The 21,616-nt window shown below is 39.8% G+C and overlaps 1 protein-coding gene across 2 annotated transcripts; it reads left to right on the top strand.

Annotated features, from left to right (window-relative positions):
* Positions 1-784: 784 nt before the first annotated feature.
* Positions 785-21,310, top strand: rusc2 (RUN and SH3 domain containing 2). Of its 2 annotated transcripts, none has more exons than XM_084414092.1 (12): positions 785-918; positions 5,982-7,694; positions 7,819-8,293; positions 9,927-10,592; positions 11,954-12,100; positions 12,604-12,680; positions 12,784-12,958; positions 13,041-13,146; positions 15,163-15,209; positions 15,387-16,449; positions 17,002-17,178; positions 18,761-21,310. In XM_084414092.1, the coding sequence occupies exons 2-12, from the start codon at positions 6,141-6,143 to the stop codon at positions 18,942-18,944; spliced, it is 4,671 nt and encodes a 1,556-aa protein (XP_084270218.1). In that variant the 5' UTR covers positions 785-918; positions 5,982-6,140; the 3' UTR covers positions 18,945-21,310. The 2 variants fall into 2 exon arrangements, with proteins under 2 accessions (XP_084270218.1, XP_084270217.1); XM_084414091.1 differs by lacking the exon at positions 785-918 and adding an exon at positions 11,561-11,758 and having other exon boundaries at positions 5,993-7,694.
* The last annotated feature ends 306 nt before the right edge of the window (positions 21,311-21,616 follow it).

Raw genomic sequence — 21,616 nt, 5'->3', positions numbered from 1 at the left:
TTAAAAGAATATTCTGGCCACATTCTGGCTTTCATTTTAAAGAAAAATATCAATAGCTCATTTAAGACAGCAATACATTTAATGTGTTATTTTATATGATAAAACAATAAATATATTATTCAAAAAGATATTTGAACATTTTTTTTTTAAATAATTGAATATTTATTTTATTTAGCTATATTAAAATTAGGCCTATTTACAAAAATATAATTGGACACTTGGACACTCAAACTGTATGTGGTTTAAAAAAGACTTTTCGGACCAGTTGGTTAAAAGTAATGTGAGAAGTAAAGTTCTTGCATCATTTGCCAATTTATCAAGCAGATGCCTATGTTTATCCATGCAATGACATTAATACTCAGCAACAGTGTGCACTAAATGTATAATTTTGGGAACAACTGTTTCCCCCCTACTATACAGCTAAAATTAGTTGGGCCCCCCAGACAGATGGGCCCTTAAACCATTCATGAGACATGCCAGCTATTTAACTCACAGTGCTGAGAGTCAAGGCAGGCATTCTTCAACTGAACAATGAGAAATGCATCTCTAGTAATGACTAGAGAGTAGGCTGAACAAAGAGCTGCCTGCAGGGGACCAGCAGTCCAACACCCCACCCACTCTTACGCTGTCAGGCCACAGTATCCGACGCCGGTCACCTGGGCCCAAAAGATGTGATTTGTAACCTTCTATCACCTTAAAGATGTCCAAAAGTCAGCATTGTAAGAGGACGCACAGTTAGTGTAGTGTACGCGCGAGGGAGGGTGCGCGCTTCATCCTGACGTAGCGCCGCTCGCTCCAGCGCCGCTCCGCTGTTGCGCTCAATACCTTCATCACTAAATCAAACCAAACGTGGCGATCGTTCGCCGTGATTTGACATCGTGATCTCCGGGAATCAAGGAGATGACATTTATTGTCAACGTGAGTATAAATGTGGATTGCTTTTTATTATTTAAGAGGTAATGTGGTAAACACGGTGGTGAAAGCTAACGGTACTGCCCGCTGGCAAATCTTACATCACTGCTGCTGATTCAGATTTAACCAAGACGGTAACGTTACTTTAGTTAATTATTAAGACGGAACTAACGCAACATTACCGAGTATTGTTATTTGAATTATTTTAATGTGGTAGCATAAGATACAGACGTGGACGTGTGCGCGTGCACAGTTATCTCCGCTCATATAACGTTACGCCCGTTTCTACGCTCGCATAGTCGTTGTTAACGTTAAAGGTTTGTATTATGAGGTTTTACTGTATTTAGAATAGAATAGTGAATGTCCGGAATCATGGCCTAAAAGAGGCCCATATAAACAAGCGGTCATTGACACGCTGTAGGTTTCTTGTTTTGGTGCTGATTTGACATCATTTAATTATGCTTCGTCTTGGCCTTGATTATGATGGTGCATTGCATTTTCTTTATTAAAGAAAGAATATACACGCGTTAAAATCACTAAATAGGCCAACAGATGCAGGGCGTGCTGCTGTGTAAGTGTTATGTCAAATATGCCATATGATTCGCCGTGTGCGCGCGCGTGAGGCCTGTGTTTGCGCATATCGATCACAGCGCCAGCGGTTTGTGAACCATCACCACATGAAAACCTCTGGCTTTGTATTATAAACGATAATATAGGAGGGGGAAATCGATTTGAGCGAACGAACAGCAGCATATAGGCCTGTTTATGTACACATATGTGTAATGGGCGATTTTTCAATGTTGTTAACTTCTCTGTCCCCTATGTTGACTTTAGGGAAAATGAATCTGGAATAGATTAAAATACATTTGCTTTTTATTTTTAGTAGTTTTGTTAGGTGTCATTATCAGAAGGGTTTAGAAACATTCAATTTATTTTTATTGTATATGTTTATGGTTAATTTACTTTTTACATATAAGAAATGCACTATTATACCAAATACATTTTTGATAAATAATATGATCTTTATTCTTAGAATGTTCTAAATGTTGCAATACAGATGATGAAACAATCTGAAGAAGTTACTTTTTTCAAGATTTTATAGTTGTTAAAAGTGTCACTCCAGTACCGACATTTCCCTCAAATGTCGTCTATATTGTTCAAATGCACATTACTTACAAAAAACATTAACCTTTAATATTTTTTTGACTTTGTAATGATGCCAATTTATTTTGTTACATAACGGACACAGACTGAAATCTGTTTCTTCCTGCCTCTGAAAGAACTTTCTAGTCCGATTCCATTAAACAAAAGCAGCTTGTGTTCAAGAGATGACGGGGAGATGTGGTCATTTAAATTTGAAGCTTATTAAGTGGGAGGGGACAAAACTGACCATAGTAAAAGTAGACCATATGGTTTTGCATACTATTTTTCATAACAAATACCATAGTTTAATTAATTGAAATCATAGTTATATGAGAGTAATTCGGGTGTTCTGGGTAATGTTGTGATTGAATAATTACAGAAGGGCTTTTCCTTGCTGAACAGGAGCTGGATGTTTACTTTCATCACATTTACTTTCTACAGCCATGCTGAAGTCACACATTATTGAACGAAGTAAATCTTTTATCTGTAGAAGTCTATTCAGAGAGATAGCTCACTCATTATTTTCTGACTATAACCTTCTAGGCTTTTTTATACAGCTTCAAGTTTCCTAAATGGCTGTATGAAAGTAAGTCTTGAAATTACTATATTTTTTTGTCACCGCAGCCTGTAATTCAGTTAGTTAGTCTCTTCTTCTACTGTAAAAAAGAAAGAGGGTCAATCATTTAGAATAAAATTGCATATTAACCTTGAATCATCTCAAATATTCTACTAAAAAACAATCTGCACTTCTATACAAAATTCACTACTCAGTTGCTCATTAAAAACAAGCTTTCTTTGTGCTTTTAAAAAAAACCCAGAAAATTTGTGTTTGTGTGTGAGAGGCATGCCATCTTGTTGCCGTCTGTCTGCAGCTGTCTGTCTGATCTTGTAGTTAAACGCCCAGTCTGTGGAATGTAGTAGCTGTCATGGCCTGTAGTTATGTAACAATGAGACGAGAGAGAGAGAGAGGGGGGGTTATTTTCTACCCCCTTTACCAGCCTCTCTATCCCTTTTTCATTTTATTTACTACAGCGGTAGATTAGGATGTTGTGATGTAGCTTGCCTGGTGCTAGTAATTTCAGCCAAATAATTGCCCTGGTCAATCTCACAGTCTATCATTTGTTGCTCCATACAGTATGTCTAAGTAGTGTGTGACTGATTTGATGTAGTCAGGCTAAACTGAGTCATGAATTGCTGGAAATAGCTGCATCAGTCTGTGTGGACTCATTTCAGGTCTAAGATACATTTCAGTGTTTCTCCTGCAATGTCAAGCTGAAAGTGGAACTTATCTGCATCCTGTTTTGCTTCAACATAGTTTGTTGTTGAGACCCTAAGAACCAAGAATCTTCGTTAATCTTCTTAAAGTTGCAAAGAAATGGAAGAAGCTTCAGATCTTTGCTTTCGTATTGTGACATACACTCAAGTAAAACGTAATACTGAAAAAAGAAAAAAGGTTGGATGGGGACATGGTTGTGAGTCTGAGCTTGTAGTTAATAGTAAGAACGGGTGTAGTTTAAGTGGACTAAATGATTGGAGAAGTCTGACTTTGATTTAAAAAAAAAAAAGAATTAGCTAATAGAGTAGCAATGAAAAATTACCTGTCACACTGTTATATGTGAATATATTTTAATCTTCTAATACATTTCAGCTAGGAAATCTTGCAGACTGGATGACAACCGATTTAAAAAAAGAAAATGGTTTAAAGAAATGTGATTCAGAATATATAGCCAATTTCTTGTCTTTAACACACAGACTGGCAGGAACACAAGTGTTATATAATGGAGTTTAATCTGGTCAGACTGCAGGAGGACTCAGTTCAGTGAGGGTTCTCATTGACAGAGAATCTTTTGCTGTTGAATGACGCATAAATCTAATGGGCTCCTCTATTTTGAGGTAAATTTTTCGAGCAACAAATGTATAATGTAGTGACAACACTGACCCAATAGACCCAAGACTTCTGTCAGCCTGCCCAAAACTCTCTCATATTGGCCCTTGGCCATCCTTATTTTTGAGGCATCCACGACATAGAAAATTAATGCTAATAATCTATCATTATAATACGTCCATGCAAGTAGAAAAAACATAATAATTCTTTTCTTGGAATTTATTTGCACTCTTCTGGATTATGTCATTGATTTTGCCTTGTGAATATACAATGGAATCTATCACCAACACTCTGACAAACACTCATTGAGGCTTTCAGATTATGTAAAATGCTCTACTGGCGGCATGGTGGCTCAGTGGGTATCACTGTCGCCTCACAGCAAGAAGTTCCCCGGTTCAGCATGGGTATCCTCCCGGTGCTCCGGTTTCCCCCACACAATTCAAAGACATGCAGGTTAGGTGACTTGGACATGCTAAATTGGCCGTAGGTGTGAATGCGTGTGTGTGTGTGTGTGAGTCCCAAGCAATGTAATGAGGGTTGGGAATAGATCTGGCAACCTACACCGGAAAAAAACATTGCCAAGAAAATTCACGGTCAGTCTTGCGCATGTCATAATCACCAAGAGTTGGATACGACTGAAATGGTTAATGAGAGAGAATATGATCTACTACTCCACAGAGAGGTCAAGCTTTGCTTGCCCTCAGCCTAGGCTATTAGCCTACTTTTTGCTGTATCTGTCTGCCCCAACTACAGGTCACTGATCCACAGCCATTTGCTCCTTCACGATTTCCAGCTGTCTAAAATTAGGTCAATGTCCAGTGCTCACCCCTCCCTTCCTATCTAGTGAATCTATAGTAAAATCAGCACCATTTGTACACCAGAAAGAAATATTATGAATATCAGTTTGACCAAAATAAGAGCCAGGGTGAGATCCTGTGGGATTAATTAGCCCTTGTGCCATTACTGCCGTAGTGCTTGTGCGGGTGACATGAGCTCAGCTTGTGTCTTTTCCTTAATCTCACATTTCCTGTCCAATTTCTTCTGTCCCTGTAAATAAAAGTTGCAAAATTGCCAAAAATATAAAAAAGATCACTGTTAGAACTGAAAGTGAGATACTGTAGTTTTATGTAGACTTCACCATCTCCATTACAAGTAAAGCTCTTATTATGTGAAAATGATTTACAATATGTTGTAAAGACTAATCTGGAAAAAGTAAACCGTATGTATTTCACTTGAAAATGATTTTTTAAAAGTTGTAATGTAGAATGGTTCTCTTCACAATTCACCTCAGTTTTACTGTGAATGGTGTTTAAGAATAAGTTTAAAGGGATAGTTCACCCAAAAATGAAAATTCTGTCATCATTTACTCACCCTCAAGTTGTTTCAAACCTGTAAGAATTTCTTTTTTCTGCTGAACACAAAAGAAACTATTTTGAAAAATGTCTGTAACCAAACAGTTGATGGACCCCATTGACTTCCATAGTAGGAAAAAAAAAATACTATGGAAGTCAATGGGGTCCATCAACTGTTTGGTTACAGACATTTTTCAAAATAGTTTCTTTTGTGTTCAGCAGAAAAAAGAAATTCTTACAGGTTTGAAACAACTTGAGGGTGAGTAAATGATGACAGAATTTTCATTTTTGGGTGAACTATCCCTTTAAGAACATTTGTGTTAGTTTAAATGTATTACCTTTTATTAAACATCAATTAAAATGATAAAATATGTATTTACTTGTAAGTTTATTCAAAGTGTTGTTATTCATTGTCTACATTCTGAGTCTGTTATCATCTATGGACTATGAGCAGATGGAGGCAGAAGCCTGTAAACTGGATTTACTTCATTATTGTTTTGTTTGTTTGTCTCTAGGTTTATTTTGTCTGGTTTTGGCACTCATGATTTGTCCCAGCGGATCATGCTTTATGTAATTTTTTTTGTTGAAAATTATATGATGACACAATGCCAACTAAAATGCCCTGTCCTCTTATGAACACCAGATAACTTCATGTCGTACTGAATCCTGTCTTGTCTTTTTTTTTTCAGATGTTTTCCTTCCGCCAAGAGATCCTCTTTAACCTTTTCTTTAACGTTCCTCACTCTCCAAAACCACGGATTGGCATTGGACGTGTGAACTAAAGTCTTCTGAAAACCACCTTCTGCAAATATCCAAACATTCTTTGTCCTCACCCACACCAGGAGAAGATGGACAGTCCACCTAAGCTAGCCGGGGAGACTCTTATTGTCCACCACATTCCTCTGGTTCACTGCCAGGTTTCGAGCTCACGACAATTCTGTGGTAATCCGTTGAAAAGGAACAGTAATCCCTTCAGCTGCCCGGAGAACCTGGGATTGATTCGGACAACCTCCCTACCTGAGAGAGACATTCTTCAGCGGGAGGCGTTGGTGTACAGCAGTCTCATACAGACGTCAAGCAGCAGCCTTAGCTCTAGTGACACTTTTGGGGATGGAGGAATGAGAGGAGGAGAGAAACGAGGAAGAGGAGGGAGAGAAGGGAGTATGGCAAGCAACACTTCCTCTTTCACCTCAAGCAATTCCGAAGATCAGGCTCAAGGCTTGCCAACGAAGACAGGTGAACGGCCAAACTCGAGACGTAACCCCTTTCTGCTCAACACTGAAGATGAAGATGATGAGGATGAAGACAATCTGAATGGATATTTGGAAGACTCCTCTTTTCACCTGCATGGAAATTTGCATGAAATCTCAAATTCAGTGCTTGCAAATGAAGACTTGCCCCCTTTCCATCTACATGACTTTGGGTTCACCGCTGAACCTTTTCTCTTGCATGGGTCTACAGAAAAACAGTGGTGTTCTACAAATGGGCCTAGTGGGGAAACAGAGACCAGAGACCACACAATAGGTGGGACTTTTGATTTGTCTACTCATATGGAGGGCCTGAACTTGCTGAGATTAGATAGTCAGCGGCGCCACGGAAGCAGTGGTTCCACCCTTTCAATGGACTGTGGTGAGCAAGAATGGGGTGAGGATGATGATTATGAAGACCATTCCATGCAGGGCGGTAGAGGAAGTTCAGAATGTTCCAGTCTGGCAGCACCACACTGCTCCTGTTGCAACCTTTCTCAGCCATACCCTGAACCTTTTCATGAATCATTTTCTGAGTGTCACCAGGGCTACGGCAGTGATTCCTCCTGCAATAGCTCGGATGGAGTGCTGGTTAACTTCAGCACGATTTTCAACAAAATGAACAATGTTGTCCCGGCCAAGCCATTGCTCAATATCAATAGTTCTGATGAGCAATCTTGTGCCTCATCTGTGTCTGGGCTCATTGAGATGTGCGGGACAGAATGTAGCAGTGGACATGGAGCTTTCTACCTGGACTTACACACGTCCCCAATTGAACCCCCTCAGAATCCTTCGGCCACTCAAGAACATGCAAACTCTTCCTCTGTATCTCAGCCACAAGGTGCCACTATTGAAGTAGATGCCAACTGTAACTCATACCACAACCTCCTTGGAAGTGAGGGACTGTCCTCTGCTGAAACCTCTGCCAATGACCTCACCTCGTGTCTTCAAAGCCAAGCTCGCTTGGTTGTAGCAACACAGAATTACTACAAGCTTGTGACGTGTGACCTTTCTTCCCAGTCCTCTCCCAGTCCGGTGGGATCATCGGTCACAAGCTGTTCAGATGAGCACAGCAAAGGAAGCCCCACTCAGCCAACAGAGTACTACCTATTTCAACAAATGAAAGAGGACGAAGACGAGGAAGATGCAGAACTGGTATATTACTTACTTTATTTGGTGTTGACTTGTTGTATTTAGAATTTTGTGCCATGCCTCATTCTGTACTCCATAGCAATATGACACTACCTTGAACATTGTATCTTTTTCTTTCTTTTACCAGAATGAAGAAAAGGATCCAACTGAGATTGACTCTACCCATGAGAATGTAATTGAGGGGCAGGTGTATATCAACATCTCCCCACCTATGACAGCCTGCAATTCAGTTGGTGCTTCAGGGAGCAGTCGACCTCTTTCTCGCAGCTACGATCGTATCCTGGACAAGTCTCCATCTCCTCGCCTTGGATCCTTGGAGCGCATGCTCAGCTGCCCTGTTCGGCTCAGTGAGAGTGCAGCTCCAAGCCCGCCTCCTCCACCACGTGTCACTTCTTTTGCAGAAATAGCAAGAAATAAGAGGAGAACTGGAGGGTCACCATCACAGAGGGGTGGCATGGAGGCCACGTCCACACACTCTCACTCTTCTGGAGAGTTCTCGCCCATCCTGGAAGGCTTTCCGCAGGGTCAGAGCCACAGTTTGCCACCACTCACTCGATGCCATAGTCAAGGGAGTTGTGAGCAGACTCGAACCATAGCAGAAGGTAAGAGGAAGTTATCTCCAATATCTTCTAAAAAAGAGGATTGTTAAATTGTTAGGATGGTTAAAGTGTTGTTTGTAAAAGCTGTTTTATTTTGTGTTGTTTTGTGGATTGACTTACTGAGTTACACTATAGTTTCTTGGTTGATTTTGGGACTCCTTTTGACTATTTGTTGGTTGGGGAGCGACATACATTTTATTTACTGTGAACATTTCTCTAGCATTTCAAACCTACCTAGTAAGCATTGTGTATTAGTGATTGCCCTTAACATGATTGTTTGCTTTATTATCCAAGTCAATTTGGTTAGCATCTGCTAAAAGCATAAATGTAAAGGTACCACTGTTTACCCTCTGGCAAGTTGCTAGGCTGTTGTTAAGAAAGAGTTTTTAGCACGTTGATCTTGATCTGCGGTTACTAGGATGTTCTGGGTGGTTGCTTGAGCATTGCTATGAAATTCTTGATTGTTCCTTACTGGCCTTAATCAAAATAGTCCACCTAAAGTCTCTAATATAATGGTCTTCTAGATACTGTATGACTTTGGACCCAAAATGTAAATTCAGTCATTGTTTATTCCTCATGTCATTCCCAAACCATATGACTTTCCTCCATGTAATACAAAAATATCTCCAGAATCTCCTTTCATTTTCTGTGGAGGAATGGATGTCATGTGGGTTTGGAACAACATGAGGGTGAATGAAATATGACATATGCCTAAAGTTTGGGTAAGATATTATTTTATACATGGCTTTTTCTTTTTTTTTATAGTCTGCCAGGTGAAAATCGAGTCTGATACCTTAGGAAAGTAATAGCTAATACTAGCTTAGGAAAGTAACTATCTTCTTCAAGCTGCATTATTTAAGGTTTATTTAATGTCTGTAGCACAAGTAGTGCATGAGTTCGTTGCATGCTAAAGTTTAATACTTAGGTTTGAGGGTTTGAGAAAGCAAGAGAAATAGGCAGTGTTAGGCAAGCTTGTGTTGTGTTACTGCAATGGATGCTGTGCTGCCCCTGCTGGCTGTGACTGAGTACAGCAGTGTTAGTTCTGACATATGAGTATCCAGTCATGTTGAGCCAACAGTTTGCGCAATAGCCGAGTGACGTTTCACTCACACTGTGTGCCGGTCAGAGCACACACAAACACACATACCCAGAGGTGTACACAGAGGAGCTTCATAATCAGGCTGTTTTAGACATAATATCCTGGTTGTTTTTGTATCTCTTTTGGTCATTAAGTTTTTGGAGCAGTGTTTTAAGGTATGTGTTTGATAGAATTGGATTATTATTTTATTTTTTATAGGCATGGTTCTGTTTCAGTTTCATAATACGACTCTGTTGTGTCCTTTGCTATTGCAAGTACTACTGCTGAGTTTTATTCCAGCTGTTTTAAAATGCTGTGTCACTGCCATAGCAATTCTCGTTTAAATTTAGGTCAGATCATTTGCTTCATATTATAATTATATTTATCTATGACATTTAATTTTTATTTATAATGATTTAGATATGGTTCATGTCTGCATTACTGTCTTGAATGCTACTCTGCCATAGATTCTGACGCTTTGTTCTTAATCTTTATATCTCTTATTTTCTCTCGAACCCCTCTTTACTCTGCTTGTATATCTTGTCTTTCTACCCCTAGGTGGCCTGTCTAGCTCCACGGACTCCTCTCCAGTTGTAATTCGCTATAGCAAAAATCAGCGTCCGACCTCATTGCCTATTCAGCCCTTCACTTTCCAGCACCAGTTTGGAAAACCCCAGGCGAAGCCTATCCTTCCTCTTCTGGACGGATACATCAGCCATATGCAGGCTCGAGGGGCTGCAGCACCTGAGGGTGGTGAAGATGAGTCAGAAGAAGACCACAAGTCACCTCACGACAACTCCAATGCACCTACAACAGTGCGTCCATCCCCACTGGGCAGTTACTCCCCTGTTCGCCTCCAATGTGCACCCACCTCTTCTGGAACCTGCTCGACATGCACTCCGACCCCGGGTGGTCCGAGGCCACCACGTTCCCTCTCTTGCCCCATCTCTGCAGGTCTTCTGCCCCAGCATACCCCAACTGGAGTGGCCATACGTACAGAGACTCCTAAAATCGCTCCCTTACCTCCTACACCGCCTCCACCTCCGCTGATGAAGCAGAGTCCACTGATGCCTGCGTTGCCCACTAGAAGTCACTGTTTCCACCGTGGCAATTTACCGACGCTTCCCAGCTCTTGTCTCAGTCCTCTTGGACAGTTGGAGCCAGCGCCACAGGAAGAGCCCGTGAAAGTTTTACCGGCGTGTGTGACACAGCGACAGCCTAATGGTAGGTTCAGAGCAAAAATGTGTTAATTCAGAGTGACACAGTTCTAGATACTACTGTGTTGTATATGACTTTATAAATGAAATGTTATGAAACTTAAAATATTTTTAACATGAATATGGTTTGCCTCGTGTTTTATATATATTTATATAATTAGAGTTGTCAAAAAGTACAGACTTCGGTACCGAGTCGGTACTGAAATTTTAAAACTGTTAAGCGGAACCGTAAACACATCCAATGAGCACGTGAACACAATGGCCTGTACACAATGGCCAGATGTCTGTAATTGGCTACAATGATCAACGCAAGGGAGCATTTGAGAGCACACGGAAGTGTTTGAAAGTGTTTTATAAAAAGGGAGCGTTTGAAAGCGGTCTGTAAGCGCTCGGTAAAGAACGTCATTGATGTATATTTACTAAATGTTTTTGAAGCGCTGATCATTGTAGCCAATCACAGACATATCCAATGAGTGCGTGAGTACAATGGGCAATCAGCAGTGTTTATGACAGCACTCAAAGCGTCACATTTTTTACATTTCTGTACCAACTTGGTACTGAGTCAATACTTTTTGAAATACACATATATATATATATATATATATATATATTTATATATATAAAAATTGTGCTTCTGAATTGAGTTGTATAGGCCAAAGGATTCATACATTTCACTATCTGAACAAAGCCTTAGCTCCCATACTTAGACCTTGGCTTTTCTTTCTTTCAACTGCTGCTAACAACTTCTCTTTTCTGTCCCTCCTGCTCTCACTTCTTCCCATGTTTTGCATTGCATCACTTTGGCAATTCAACAATTTCATCTTACCCTTGTGTCTGTTCTTTCCTTTTTTCTACTTTTCCCTGTATATGTACGTCCATCCATCTTACTGCCCATTCACCAATACTTATTTCTTTCTCTTCATATTCCATCTATCATTTGCCGCCATTCCCTTTTCCTTCCATTTTGCCTTCCAGTGCACCACCTCTCCCCACAGGCACTCAAATGGAGAGAGTACAGGCGTAAGAACCCTCTGGGTGTGGAGCGCGGTAAAGACGGCCATCATTCTCTCTCTTGTGCTTTGGAAAACAAGACACCTGGAACTCGTGTCACGCGACGCAATGTGTTTGATTTCCCTCCAACCAACCAAGCACTCAGCTTCGGCAGACTGAATGGTGCTGAACCAATTTCTGTCAAAATGGGCGTTTAGGGGGAGGAGCTGGAAAGGGGGCTGGGGTGGGGGCCATTTTGTTTGTAGCTAGTGAACACTTAAGTTTGACAATGACGTTATCTTTAGTCTGTTTTATACAGCACACTATCTGTATGTCGTATGTTTGCATTTATCTAACTGATGTGGTTTTTGTTTATAGGTCAGTCATTGAGGCAACTGCCCCAGTGCTACAGCGACTTTCTGCCTGATTATTTCTCTCAGACAGAGCGCCCCCCAGAGGAATTCTGCTTATCTCCTGATGCTAATACTGACGAATCCATTTCTATAGACCTGTTGCAGAAGAGAGGTGTGTGCTTTTTAGTTTCTGTGTAGCAACACTTACAGTGGCACAGCATAAGATCATTTTTGCATTTTAAACAATGTCCAGATTGACCTTTATCTCCATTAAGTAATTTATACAGAAATATAACAGCACATCTGTGGTTAATATGAACCTTATCGTTGCGGTGAACCCTTTAGCTCTTAAATGAAGTATAGGAATATTGCAATGCCGTACATACATCACTCTCTCATATGAATCTGCAGTAAATGTTAAGTGTGCCCTAGGGAGTAGAATGCAGAAGAGATCTAGGTCTCTTGACGTTGTTCCCACTGGGTCCTCCTGTCAATCAAACGCTGGCCCATTTGCTTTTCTCTCATCTCACAGATTGACAGGTCCCATCAATGAGAACTGCATTAGCGCATGACTGAGTGTGTGTACATACTCTTATTTGGAGTTTAATTTTATTAGATAAATTAAATAATAGAATATTTTCTATCCTGTCTCCTCTCTATGTCCTTTTCTACTAGGTTTGGTGAAGGCCATAAACACAGCAGTGGATCTGATAGTTGCTCATTTTGGCACCAGTCGGGATGCAGGAGTTAAGGTACTATATTAAATTTTAAATAACAGAGTTAACTCAATTTACTTGAATAAATTGAAGGGTCTCACTAAAAGCTTTACTGGTCCACTTTCACTCTCTCTTACAGGCCAAATTGGGTAATAGCTCTGTTAGTCCAAACGTGGGTCATCTTATTCTAAAGTACCTGTGTCCTGCCATTCGTGAGATATTGCATGATGGACTGAAAGCGTATGTACTGGACCTGATCATTGGACAACGCAAAAACCAGCCCTGGAGTGTGGTCGAGGCCTCCACACAACTCGGTATGAGAAGAATGGTGATGATGATGATTATTATATGGATGAGGATGAAGGAAATTATTTATGTTTATCCTTTCTGTCCTAGGTCCCTCTACAAGAGTTTTGCACAGTCTATTTTCTAAAGTCAGTCAGTATTCTGAGCTGACCAATCACAGTATGAGACTCAATGCCTTCATCTTTGGCCTGCTAAAGTAAGCCTCTTTCATGTTTCACTCTCCTTTCATCTCCCTGCTTTCCCTTTCACTCTTTCTAATCACGTTCGTCTACACACTGCTTATGAAAGCACATTTTTGTACCTTGCATCATTTTTTAACATCTAATTAACTTTTTTAACAAACGTTCTTTATTGTGTAACACGTTGGATTCCTGTCAAGGTTTTCTTGTTGAATATAACCTTTCAATTGGAAATGCGTCACATTATGGAAGCAAGATTCATTGTGAATGTTGACTTTAAAACGGACCCTTGGTTTCATCTGTGCTATTTGATCCTTTTTTTTTTTTTTTTTTTTATTTATCAAATATTCTGAGGTCACAGTTTGAGAGCAAACAGTGATGAATAAGGTTACTGATTCTCACATTTGATAGTCTAATAAGCACAACAATACAAAACTCTTAATATTTGGTGAAATAGTACATTTTTATTGGAACTACTTGTTTTTTATACCATATTTTAGATATTGCCTTAGATTTTGGCATAATATTTTTAATACATTTTGCTGCCTACCTTTTAGAACAGTCTTTGCTTTGAAAGTATACTTATGATGTCTTAAAATGGCGTCTTGGTAAGCATCTAACTAGGTTTTGGAACAGATCAACAGTGTATGATCTCTATCAGCACTGTAACAAGCCAGTCCTAAAAACCTCAAACCGTGCTGCCTAAAGCTCTGCAGTGTGATTCAAGAAGTCTTTAGAAGTCTTCAAAGGCTCTTTTTTTTGGGTGGGGGGGGGGGGGGGTGTGGTGGGTGGGTGGGGGGGTCTTGACATAGTCATCTCAGCTCCTGTGCAAACTTCCTCTTTTCCACTCCCATTAAAATTACATTCAGACACAGTGCTTTGATCATTGGTTTTAGTTATGCATTCTGCAGCATTCTGATCTCTCTCTCTCTCTCACTCTATATGTCTGTCTCACTCTGTGATGTGGTCACTCTGCTTCTTAAGATAAATACAGAGTACAGTTATCACGTTCAAGGCTCCTTGTTGTTGCACTTGTAGTATTTCACTTGTTTAAAGCGGATTTGTCTAGTCCAGGGGTCTTCAACATAGGGTCGGCACCCCTAGGAGGTCCACAGCACTACTGCAGGGCAATTTTTTTTTTTGTGAACACATTTGTGTTACATAAACTGTTTATAGCTAGTCATAATGAAGCGCTGCCTTTACATGTAATTTTGAATGTTAGTAGATGAATAAAACATTATCCAGTGGTCTAATACTTTAATTTGTAATATCAGTTAAACACATTTGTTATGCCACATAACAAATTTACAAATCTCATCCTTGTATATAAACACACATATCCTGACAAAAAAAAAATGCATCACAGTTTCCACAAAAATATTAAGCAGCATAATGTTTTTTTATCTATGATAATAATATATGTTACTTATACACCAAATCAGCATATTTGAATGATTTTGGAAAGATCCCATGACAATAAAGACTGATATTGTTGAAAATTCAGAGGAATTGTTCACTGTATTAAATTACTTTTTAAAATGTATTAAAATGGAAGACAGTTTCAGTTATAAGTTGTAATAATATTCCACAATATTTGTGATTTTTACTGTATTTTTGATTAAATAAATACAGCCTTGGTGAGCATAAGATACTTCTTTCAAAAACATAAAAAACTTATCGACTCCAAATATAATGGAAAAGATATATATATATAAAAGATATAATGTTATATATTAATATAATTGTATATATTATAATAAATATAAGTAAATATAAAAATATGTGATGAAAATAAAATGGTATTTATTAGAGTATAAAATTATTTAAATATATTAATATTGTATTCTATACGTTATCATAGGCTGGACTTACAAATACAGTAGTACACAACTCAATTTTGCACAATTTTTAACAGTGGGTCCCTGCTCTATGTTCAAGGTTGAAGACCCCTGGTCTGGTACAAGTTTAGTATTTCTGTTATTGTGCAGTAATGTTCCAGGTTTGATTTTTATTCTACCTCGACTGTTTTTCAGCTTGCGATCTTTGGAATTCTGGTTCAATCACATTTATACACATGAAGGTAGGAAAATGCTTTCTGCGCTTTTCTTGTTCAAGCGTAGTTGGCTTGTTCACAGTAATGGTGATGTAGAGCCAAGATTTTCAGGTTTCAGATACTCTATTGCCAGCATAATTCTAATAATTAGTGTTTTGTTGTGTGTGGCTGTCTGTCTTTTCTCTCTCTGGCATGATTCCTCAGACATCATAGCAGCACACTACCACCCATGGGGTTTCCTACCCCTGTCTCAAGGGGCGTGCCAGCCACTGTTCGAAGAGTTGCTGCTCCTGCTTCAGCCGCTGTCACTGTTGCCCTTTGACCTTGACCTGCTATTTGAGCCACACCAGCTACAGAAAGGGGAAGAACACCTGAGACGCAAAGAACAGCTGTGCTCTGCACGCCAAGGCCTCGACCAATCAGATCGCTCCACCTTCCAGCTAATGCGAGGCTGTGGAATGTTGGAGTCTGGTGCACAGGAAATGGTAATGCTGCCTCAGAGAGAAAAATTCATGCTGAGAGAGGAGGACAGCCGGCTTAGGACGGAGGGAGTGACATTAAAAATGAAACGAGATGGGCGGAAGAGTGGAGCAGAGCGTGAATCACGGGATAAGGAGGCTGGAGTTGGCAAAGAGTGTTTGAGGAAGAGTGACGCAGGGCAGATAGAGGGCGGTGGGTGGTGTGCTGGCAGGATGAAGGGAGTTGGAGAAGATTGTGAGAAGGAGAAAAGGAGAGAAGGAGATGGAGCCAAACAGAGAAACCGACAAGCTGGCTGGTGGTATCAGCTGATGCAAAGTTCACAGGTTTACATCGACAACTCTGCCGAGGGCTCAAAATTCGTGAAGTTGGAGAAGAGGAGGAAAGGTGGCATTGAAAGTCACCGGCAAAGCCATCCACCTACTAGAGAAGGTGTGGTTGAGGGGGCTGAAGCCATTCAACAGATGGATGAACAGGTGGAACATGGTCGGACCAGCAGTAGCAATAATTATAGTGTTGGCAATGGGGTCCTCCACCAATCAGGATTGTCAGAACCCACCAAAGCTGCAAAGGGGAAGCCATCGTGGATGGGAAGTCCACCGGAATCAGTGCTCACTGAGCTGAAGAAGAGCAAGGAGAAGCAGCTAGAATGCCAGGATGCCTATGAAGGGGTTCTGGCCCGAGCAGGGGAGGATGGGTCGGCACAGGTGCTCCGCTGGGGGCGGCTGTTTGGAGCTGGAAACGCAAGCAAGATTGAGAAAAGTGAGCAGAAATCAGTCAGGAAACAAAGGTGAGTTGGCAAACATCCACCTCTTTCCGTTGGAGAGTAATCAGTCAGCATGTTTTCATCAGTCAAGGCCTGTTCACACACCAAGAACGTTAACTATAAAGGTAACTATATTTGCGTCCACATCAACATACGATAAGTGCATGCTTTAATGTCTGCCACATTAAATGCTTGGGCTCTTTATGGGATGGGTATTGATTGATCAGCTGGAAAAATTGTTTCTCTGTGTCGTTATTGTTAATGTTCAGGTTTGAACTCTTGATATTCTCTTAAAATTAGAACAATAATTAAAACTTTATAGTTATTGGTCTTGGTGTAAACAGGCCTTTACACATCACAAATATGCTGTAAATGAAGTTGTTCCATAACTGGGTTTCATTTCCTTCAACTTCACCAAGCCTCAAATTTTTCTTTTTTTTTTTTGCCAAACTTCAATGGCTTTGTTTTCAGAATGATTTAGTTTTACACATTGCCAGCTGCTTACAACAGTTTTTACAAGGCATTTTTAATATAAACTTTGCTAACTTTCTACCTTTTCTACCTACATGTTCTCAGATTGCCATCTGGTTGGTTGAGTCTTGACCGTTCTGTTTTGGATTTGGTGGCTCAGTCTGTTGGAGTGGGGAAAAAAGCAGAGCAACCATCGCTCACGCTTCAAAGCCAACAATCCCACCTTGGCCCAACTAAACAAGCACAAACACAGAATCCCCCAACACAGAGACAAGCCCTTCGGTAATGTTGGTAGACATGACTAGATCTAGAAACCAGTGCTTGGCAAGGCAGCTACAGAATTAGCTTAGGTTTTAGGCATTGATTTAGGCTGCCTAAATGAATTCCACAAACATTGTCACGGTCATGACGCTCAGAAAACATTTTTTTTTTCAATCATCTGCACACAGGTATCAACGCCTATTGCTTCTGTGCCACTTTGTAATGATAAAACACAGATAAAATAGATTTATCTGCACAACAAGACTGAAATGATCAGAGTTTGAATCTGTTTGTTTAGCGCTTTGAGATTAATTCCCAATTCCCAAAAACTGAGGGTACGTTTAAACAACAACGATGTACTAAAAACAGAAAAGTTTTTCCTTTTTATTTTCCACGTACAGACGACAATGTTGTCAAAACGATCCCTGTTCGCACGGATATAAAACGACGCTGCCAGGCCAGTAGGTGGCGATGTCACTTTGTAAAGAAACACTACGCACCTATAGACTGAACATGTAACATTCATGTGCATGACGCAGGGGGGTAATCGAGCGCTCGTTTTCCGTACCACCCCCGGAAGCCGCCATTGGCTAAACAAGCCTTCACCTGCTGTTAGCATCCCATTGACTCCCATTCATTTTGGCGTCACTTTGACAGCGAATAACTTTACATCTGAGGCGTTTAAAGACTCCATTTGTCCATTGTTTATTTCTAAAGAAACACGACAATGTATAAAAGGCTCCATTACCTTGTATCTTACGTTATGGCCCCGTAGAAGCAGTTTTTGTAAAAGTAGGCTAACGATTGCGTCATAACCACGCGACTCTCTGGAAATTACCGTAGAGACAGGAAGAGAATCTCGCAGGCAATCGGGGGGACGTGGAGGCATAAAGTCCGATAAAGTCAAGGGAGAAGCCCATAGAGAGTCATGACGTTGCTTCTGCTCCTAGCTCATGGACAGCTCCTACTCACGCTCTCCGTCTCTGCGAGATTCGGAAGGGAATGGTTCAGATTTCGTTTGGCACAGCTACTAGAAAACTTACAATTGTCAGGCAGGCTGCTCACGTCACATCCACGTCGTTAAGCTCAATTTGAGTCTGCGCAGTATGCTCAGCCATCAGGAAATGAAAGCTTCTAATTTGCTTCACTTCTCTCCGTTGAAACCTATGGGGTCGCTGTGTCCAGTTTATATACTGTCTATGGCATGACGTCACGTCAAATTCACGTTTTTGTAGTTTACATAGACGATAATGATATTGTTTTAAAAAACCTGCACTTTGAAACCCGTTTTCAAAAATTTGTGTTTTCAGGTCCCCAAAACGCCATTGAAATGCAAATGAACTGCCAAAACGCATAAAATATTTTCTGTTTTTAAGTGGAAAATGGTGTCATGTAAACAGCCCCTAAGAGGAAAAAAATTGAATGTTTGATGAATATCAAGAGCTGTCCTGCAAAACAGTGTTTCTAAGAACATACTGTATAGTGTAATTATTTGAAAATGAAAAGACATTACTGCTATACTTGATTAATTATCTCAACTACATTTTCTTTGACTCTCTGTCTCTATCCCTGTCTTCATCCCTCTGTTTTCCATCTCTTTCAGTGAAGTGAAGGCGTTATGCCATCATATTGCCACAGAGCCAGGCCAGCTCAGTTTCCACAAAGGTGACGTGCTGCAGGTGCTCAGCAGGGCAGACTCTGATTGGCTGCTGTGTGCTCTGGGCGACACACAGGGCCTTGTTCCCATCATATACGTCACCCTGATTGAGGACAGTCAGGAGCGCTGAAACTCATAGGCTCTGAAAGAGACGGATGCGAGATGAGATGCGATTGGGGACAAAGAGGAGGGTCACTGCTTTTCTGAATATAAAAGCTGCTGCACAAGAGATGAGTCTGACGGATTCATTTTGTGCTTGCATGCGTATGTGAACACCAATACACACACACACACACACACACACACACACAAACATCACACTTTGCTGTTGTGAAAGCACCCTCTTTGTTTCAGTGAACAGCAATGATCTAACCAGTGATTAGAAAGTGTAGATCTAGTTTCTGATTCTGAGTAGTGAAATTGTTTGCAATGAGCCATCAGGTTTTGCAAAATAGCTTGTAATCATAAATGTCAATAGCCTTTTAAAAAGAACTAAAAAACCAAATGAAGTTGTTAGATGACACTACTGGCGCTTATGCCTTGTCTTTATTAAATACTGTATGATTTTATGTAATCTAGATGTTAGCCAATTCATGTGTCGCGACAGAGAGTGTGTGCACGTGCCCCTCAGAGGCCACGCGTAACCTGGAGGTCATTCGTGAACATCTCGTTCTCACTCGCAAATAACCAAATGAAGAATAGTACATCACTGATTAACGGACGTCTTGGTTTTTACGGCAAGTCCACAGGAATTAAAACGATGAAAAAGATACAAAATTTTCCAGCGTTATACGACAAGAGAAATTAGCCTGTCCAGAGGCATTTTTCTGTCCGAACCTGTGCTGCTTTGACAGGTAAACTGATATACTACTGCTATCACCACAATCTCTGGCCCTTCATTTCATTTTTTTTTTTACACCAATAAGGGATAATTTACAGCAAGATTGTTTGCATGTGATGGAGTGCACCACAATTGTTTTGCTTTTCTGATACTTAAACGATTTGAAGAGATGAGATAAGATCCATCTTTAACCTTAAATGTACTATATTCCTTCCTATAACAACCTTTTGCATAATCTGAAGGAGATACAGAAAGGGAAGATATGTCTACTTTAGATTTTTTTTTTTTTTGGTTTAAGGAGCTTTTGAATGCTTTTGGGCCGGCCTATATTTATTAAGATTGATCAGTTTGTATAAGATGAACAGATGGATGTATAGATAGAATTGGATGGATTTATAGAGTTTCATGTATGTAGTTGAATAAATGGCAAGCAAAGAAAATAGTTTAATGGGGTTTGGTGGAAGATCCCTTCCCCTTTAAATGTATTAATTCATGAGAAGATTTTCTCCAACTAACAAATGTGATCATGCTTGAATATTATCCACAAATACTTTATTCTGCTTTTTGCTGTAGAGGACAAAAAGTGACATTTGGACATGGCTGGTGAAATACCACACAAAACATTGCATTGTGGTACCATATTGTGCATTAAGTTATGGCCATTTGATGTGCTAAATTCAAGGTGAGGCCTTATGGAAGGGAATGTGTATTATGTATTTTATTACAGCATTAATTTATTTGAGGATGATCAGCAATTTTATTGAAAATTATCTCGGGCCCTCTATGACACTTAATATGCTTTTGCTAAAAGTAATATATAAAATCATATTTTGATTTGATTTTTTCAAATTGCTTTGAGACATCAATAGATGATTGTCAGTATGTTTTTGTTAAAACAGTTTTATGATTTTTTATTATTTTCTGTTAAAATACATTGGTCATTATTTCATGTATTTGTAACTGTAAATATGTTGCGTTCTCAGATCCTCAAAAGGAAAATGACATTATTGACTGGTTATTAACAGCTTTTAATGCTAACAGTTAAGAACGAAAACCATTCAAATGTACATTATGTTGTTATGGGATGTTATAAGTAGAAGAAAATGCTCTCACACAAAAAGCTGCGCAATCTAGATTGTAGTGCTGCTGCTTTAGGTCAATCTTGGTCACTTAAGGTTTGTCTGCTGGTCTTCCAATTACGCTTTGCTTTTCACTGAATCCCACCTTGTAAATATAAGAGAAAGGGAGAGAGAGAGAATGAGAGAGAAATAGCTGTCCAGTGCCTTTTTGAACCAATGTGTCTGCTAGTGAGATTCAAGAGTGTTTCCTCACAATTGGTTGGTGCCATTTCTTATGTATGAGGTGGGAGTTAAAAGAAACTGGCATCTGTTTTGGATATAGCCTGTTGTTTCTTTTCCATGCAGATTGTTAGAGGATAAACACCAGTGAAAGAGGAAGGCTTAGTTGGGAGGTTAATGTATGTTTGTGCAATGTTCTTTCTCTCTCTGTCCCTCTCTCTATCTGCTTTGATCATCCCAATATTTCTGGCCTGTATATAGTGTATGATACCTGTAGCTCACCTGACTCTCCTGTTGTTCTCCTATAACATTACCATAATGTATGAATATCAATAACAAAGTGCTCATGTGAACACAGATGCAGTGCGTCCTGTCTTTTTTTCCCCCTCGTTTTAAGTGTTTGAGACATACTGTCTAAATAAGATCAATCTTTTGATTATTATGGCTCATTAATTGTTTTAACAAATGATTTGCATTTTACAAGATCCATGTGTCTCTAATTACAAAACTGACATTTCACTGATGAAGTTAATGTTAATTCATAAATAATTTTGCAAGTAGCCTATATAATTTGGCTGTTAGGGACATTTCTCCACTTAAACATGGATCAGAGTTTTACACTACGCTTAACCTTTGGTTAAGGCACTTTTAACCCTGGGTTAA

Source organism: Rutilus rutilus (assembly GCF_951802725.1).
Source record: "Rutilus rutilus genome assembly, chromosome: 7".
In the NCBI taxonomy this organism is placed as follows: domain Eukaryota; kingdom Metazoa; phylum Chordata; class Actinopteri; order Cypriniformes; family Leuciscidae; genus Rutilus; species Rutilus rutilus.
Note: the sequence above shows the minus strand (reverse complement) of the source record. Positions and strands in the feature narration are given on the sequence as shown.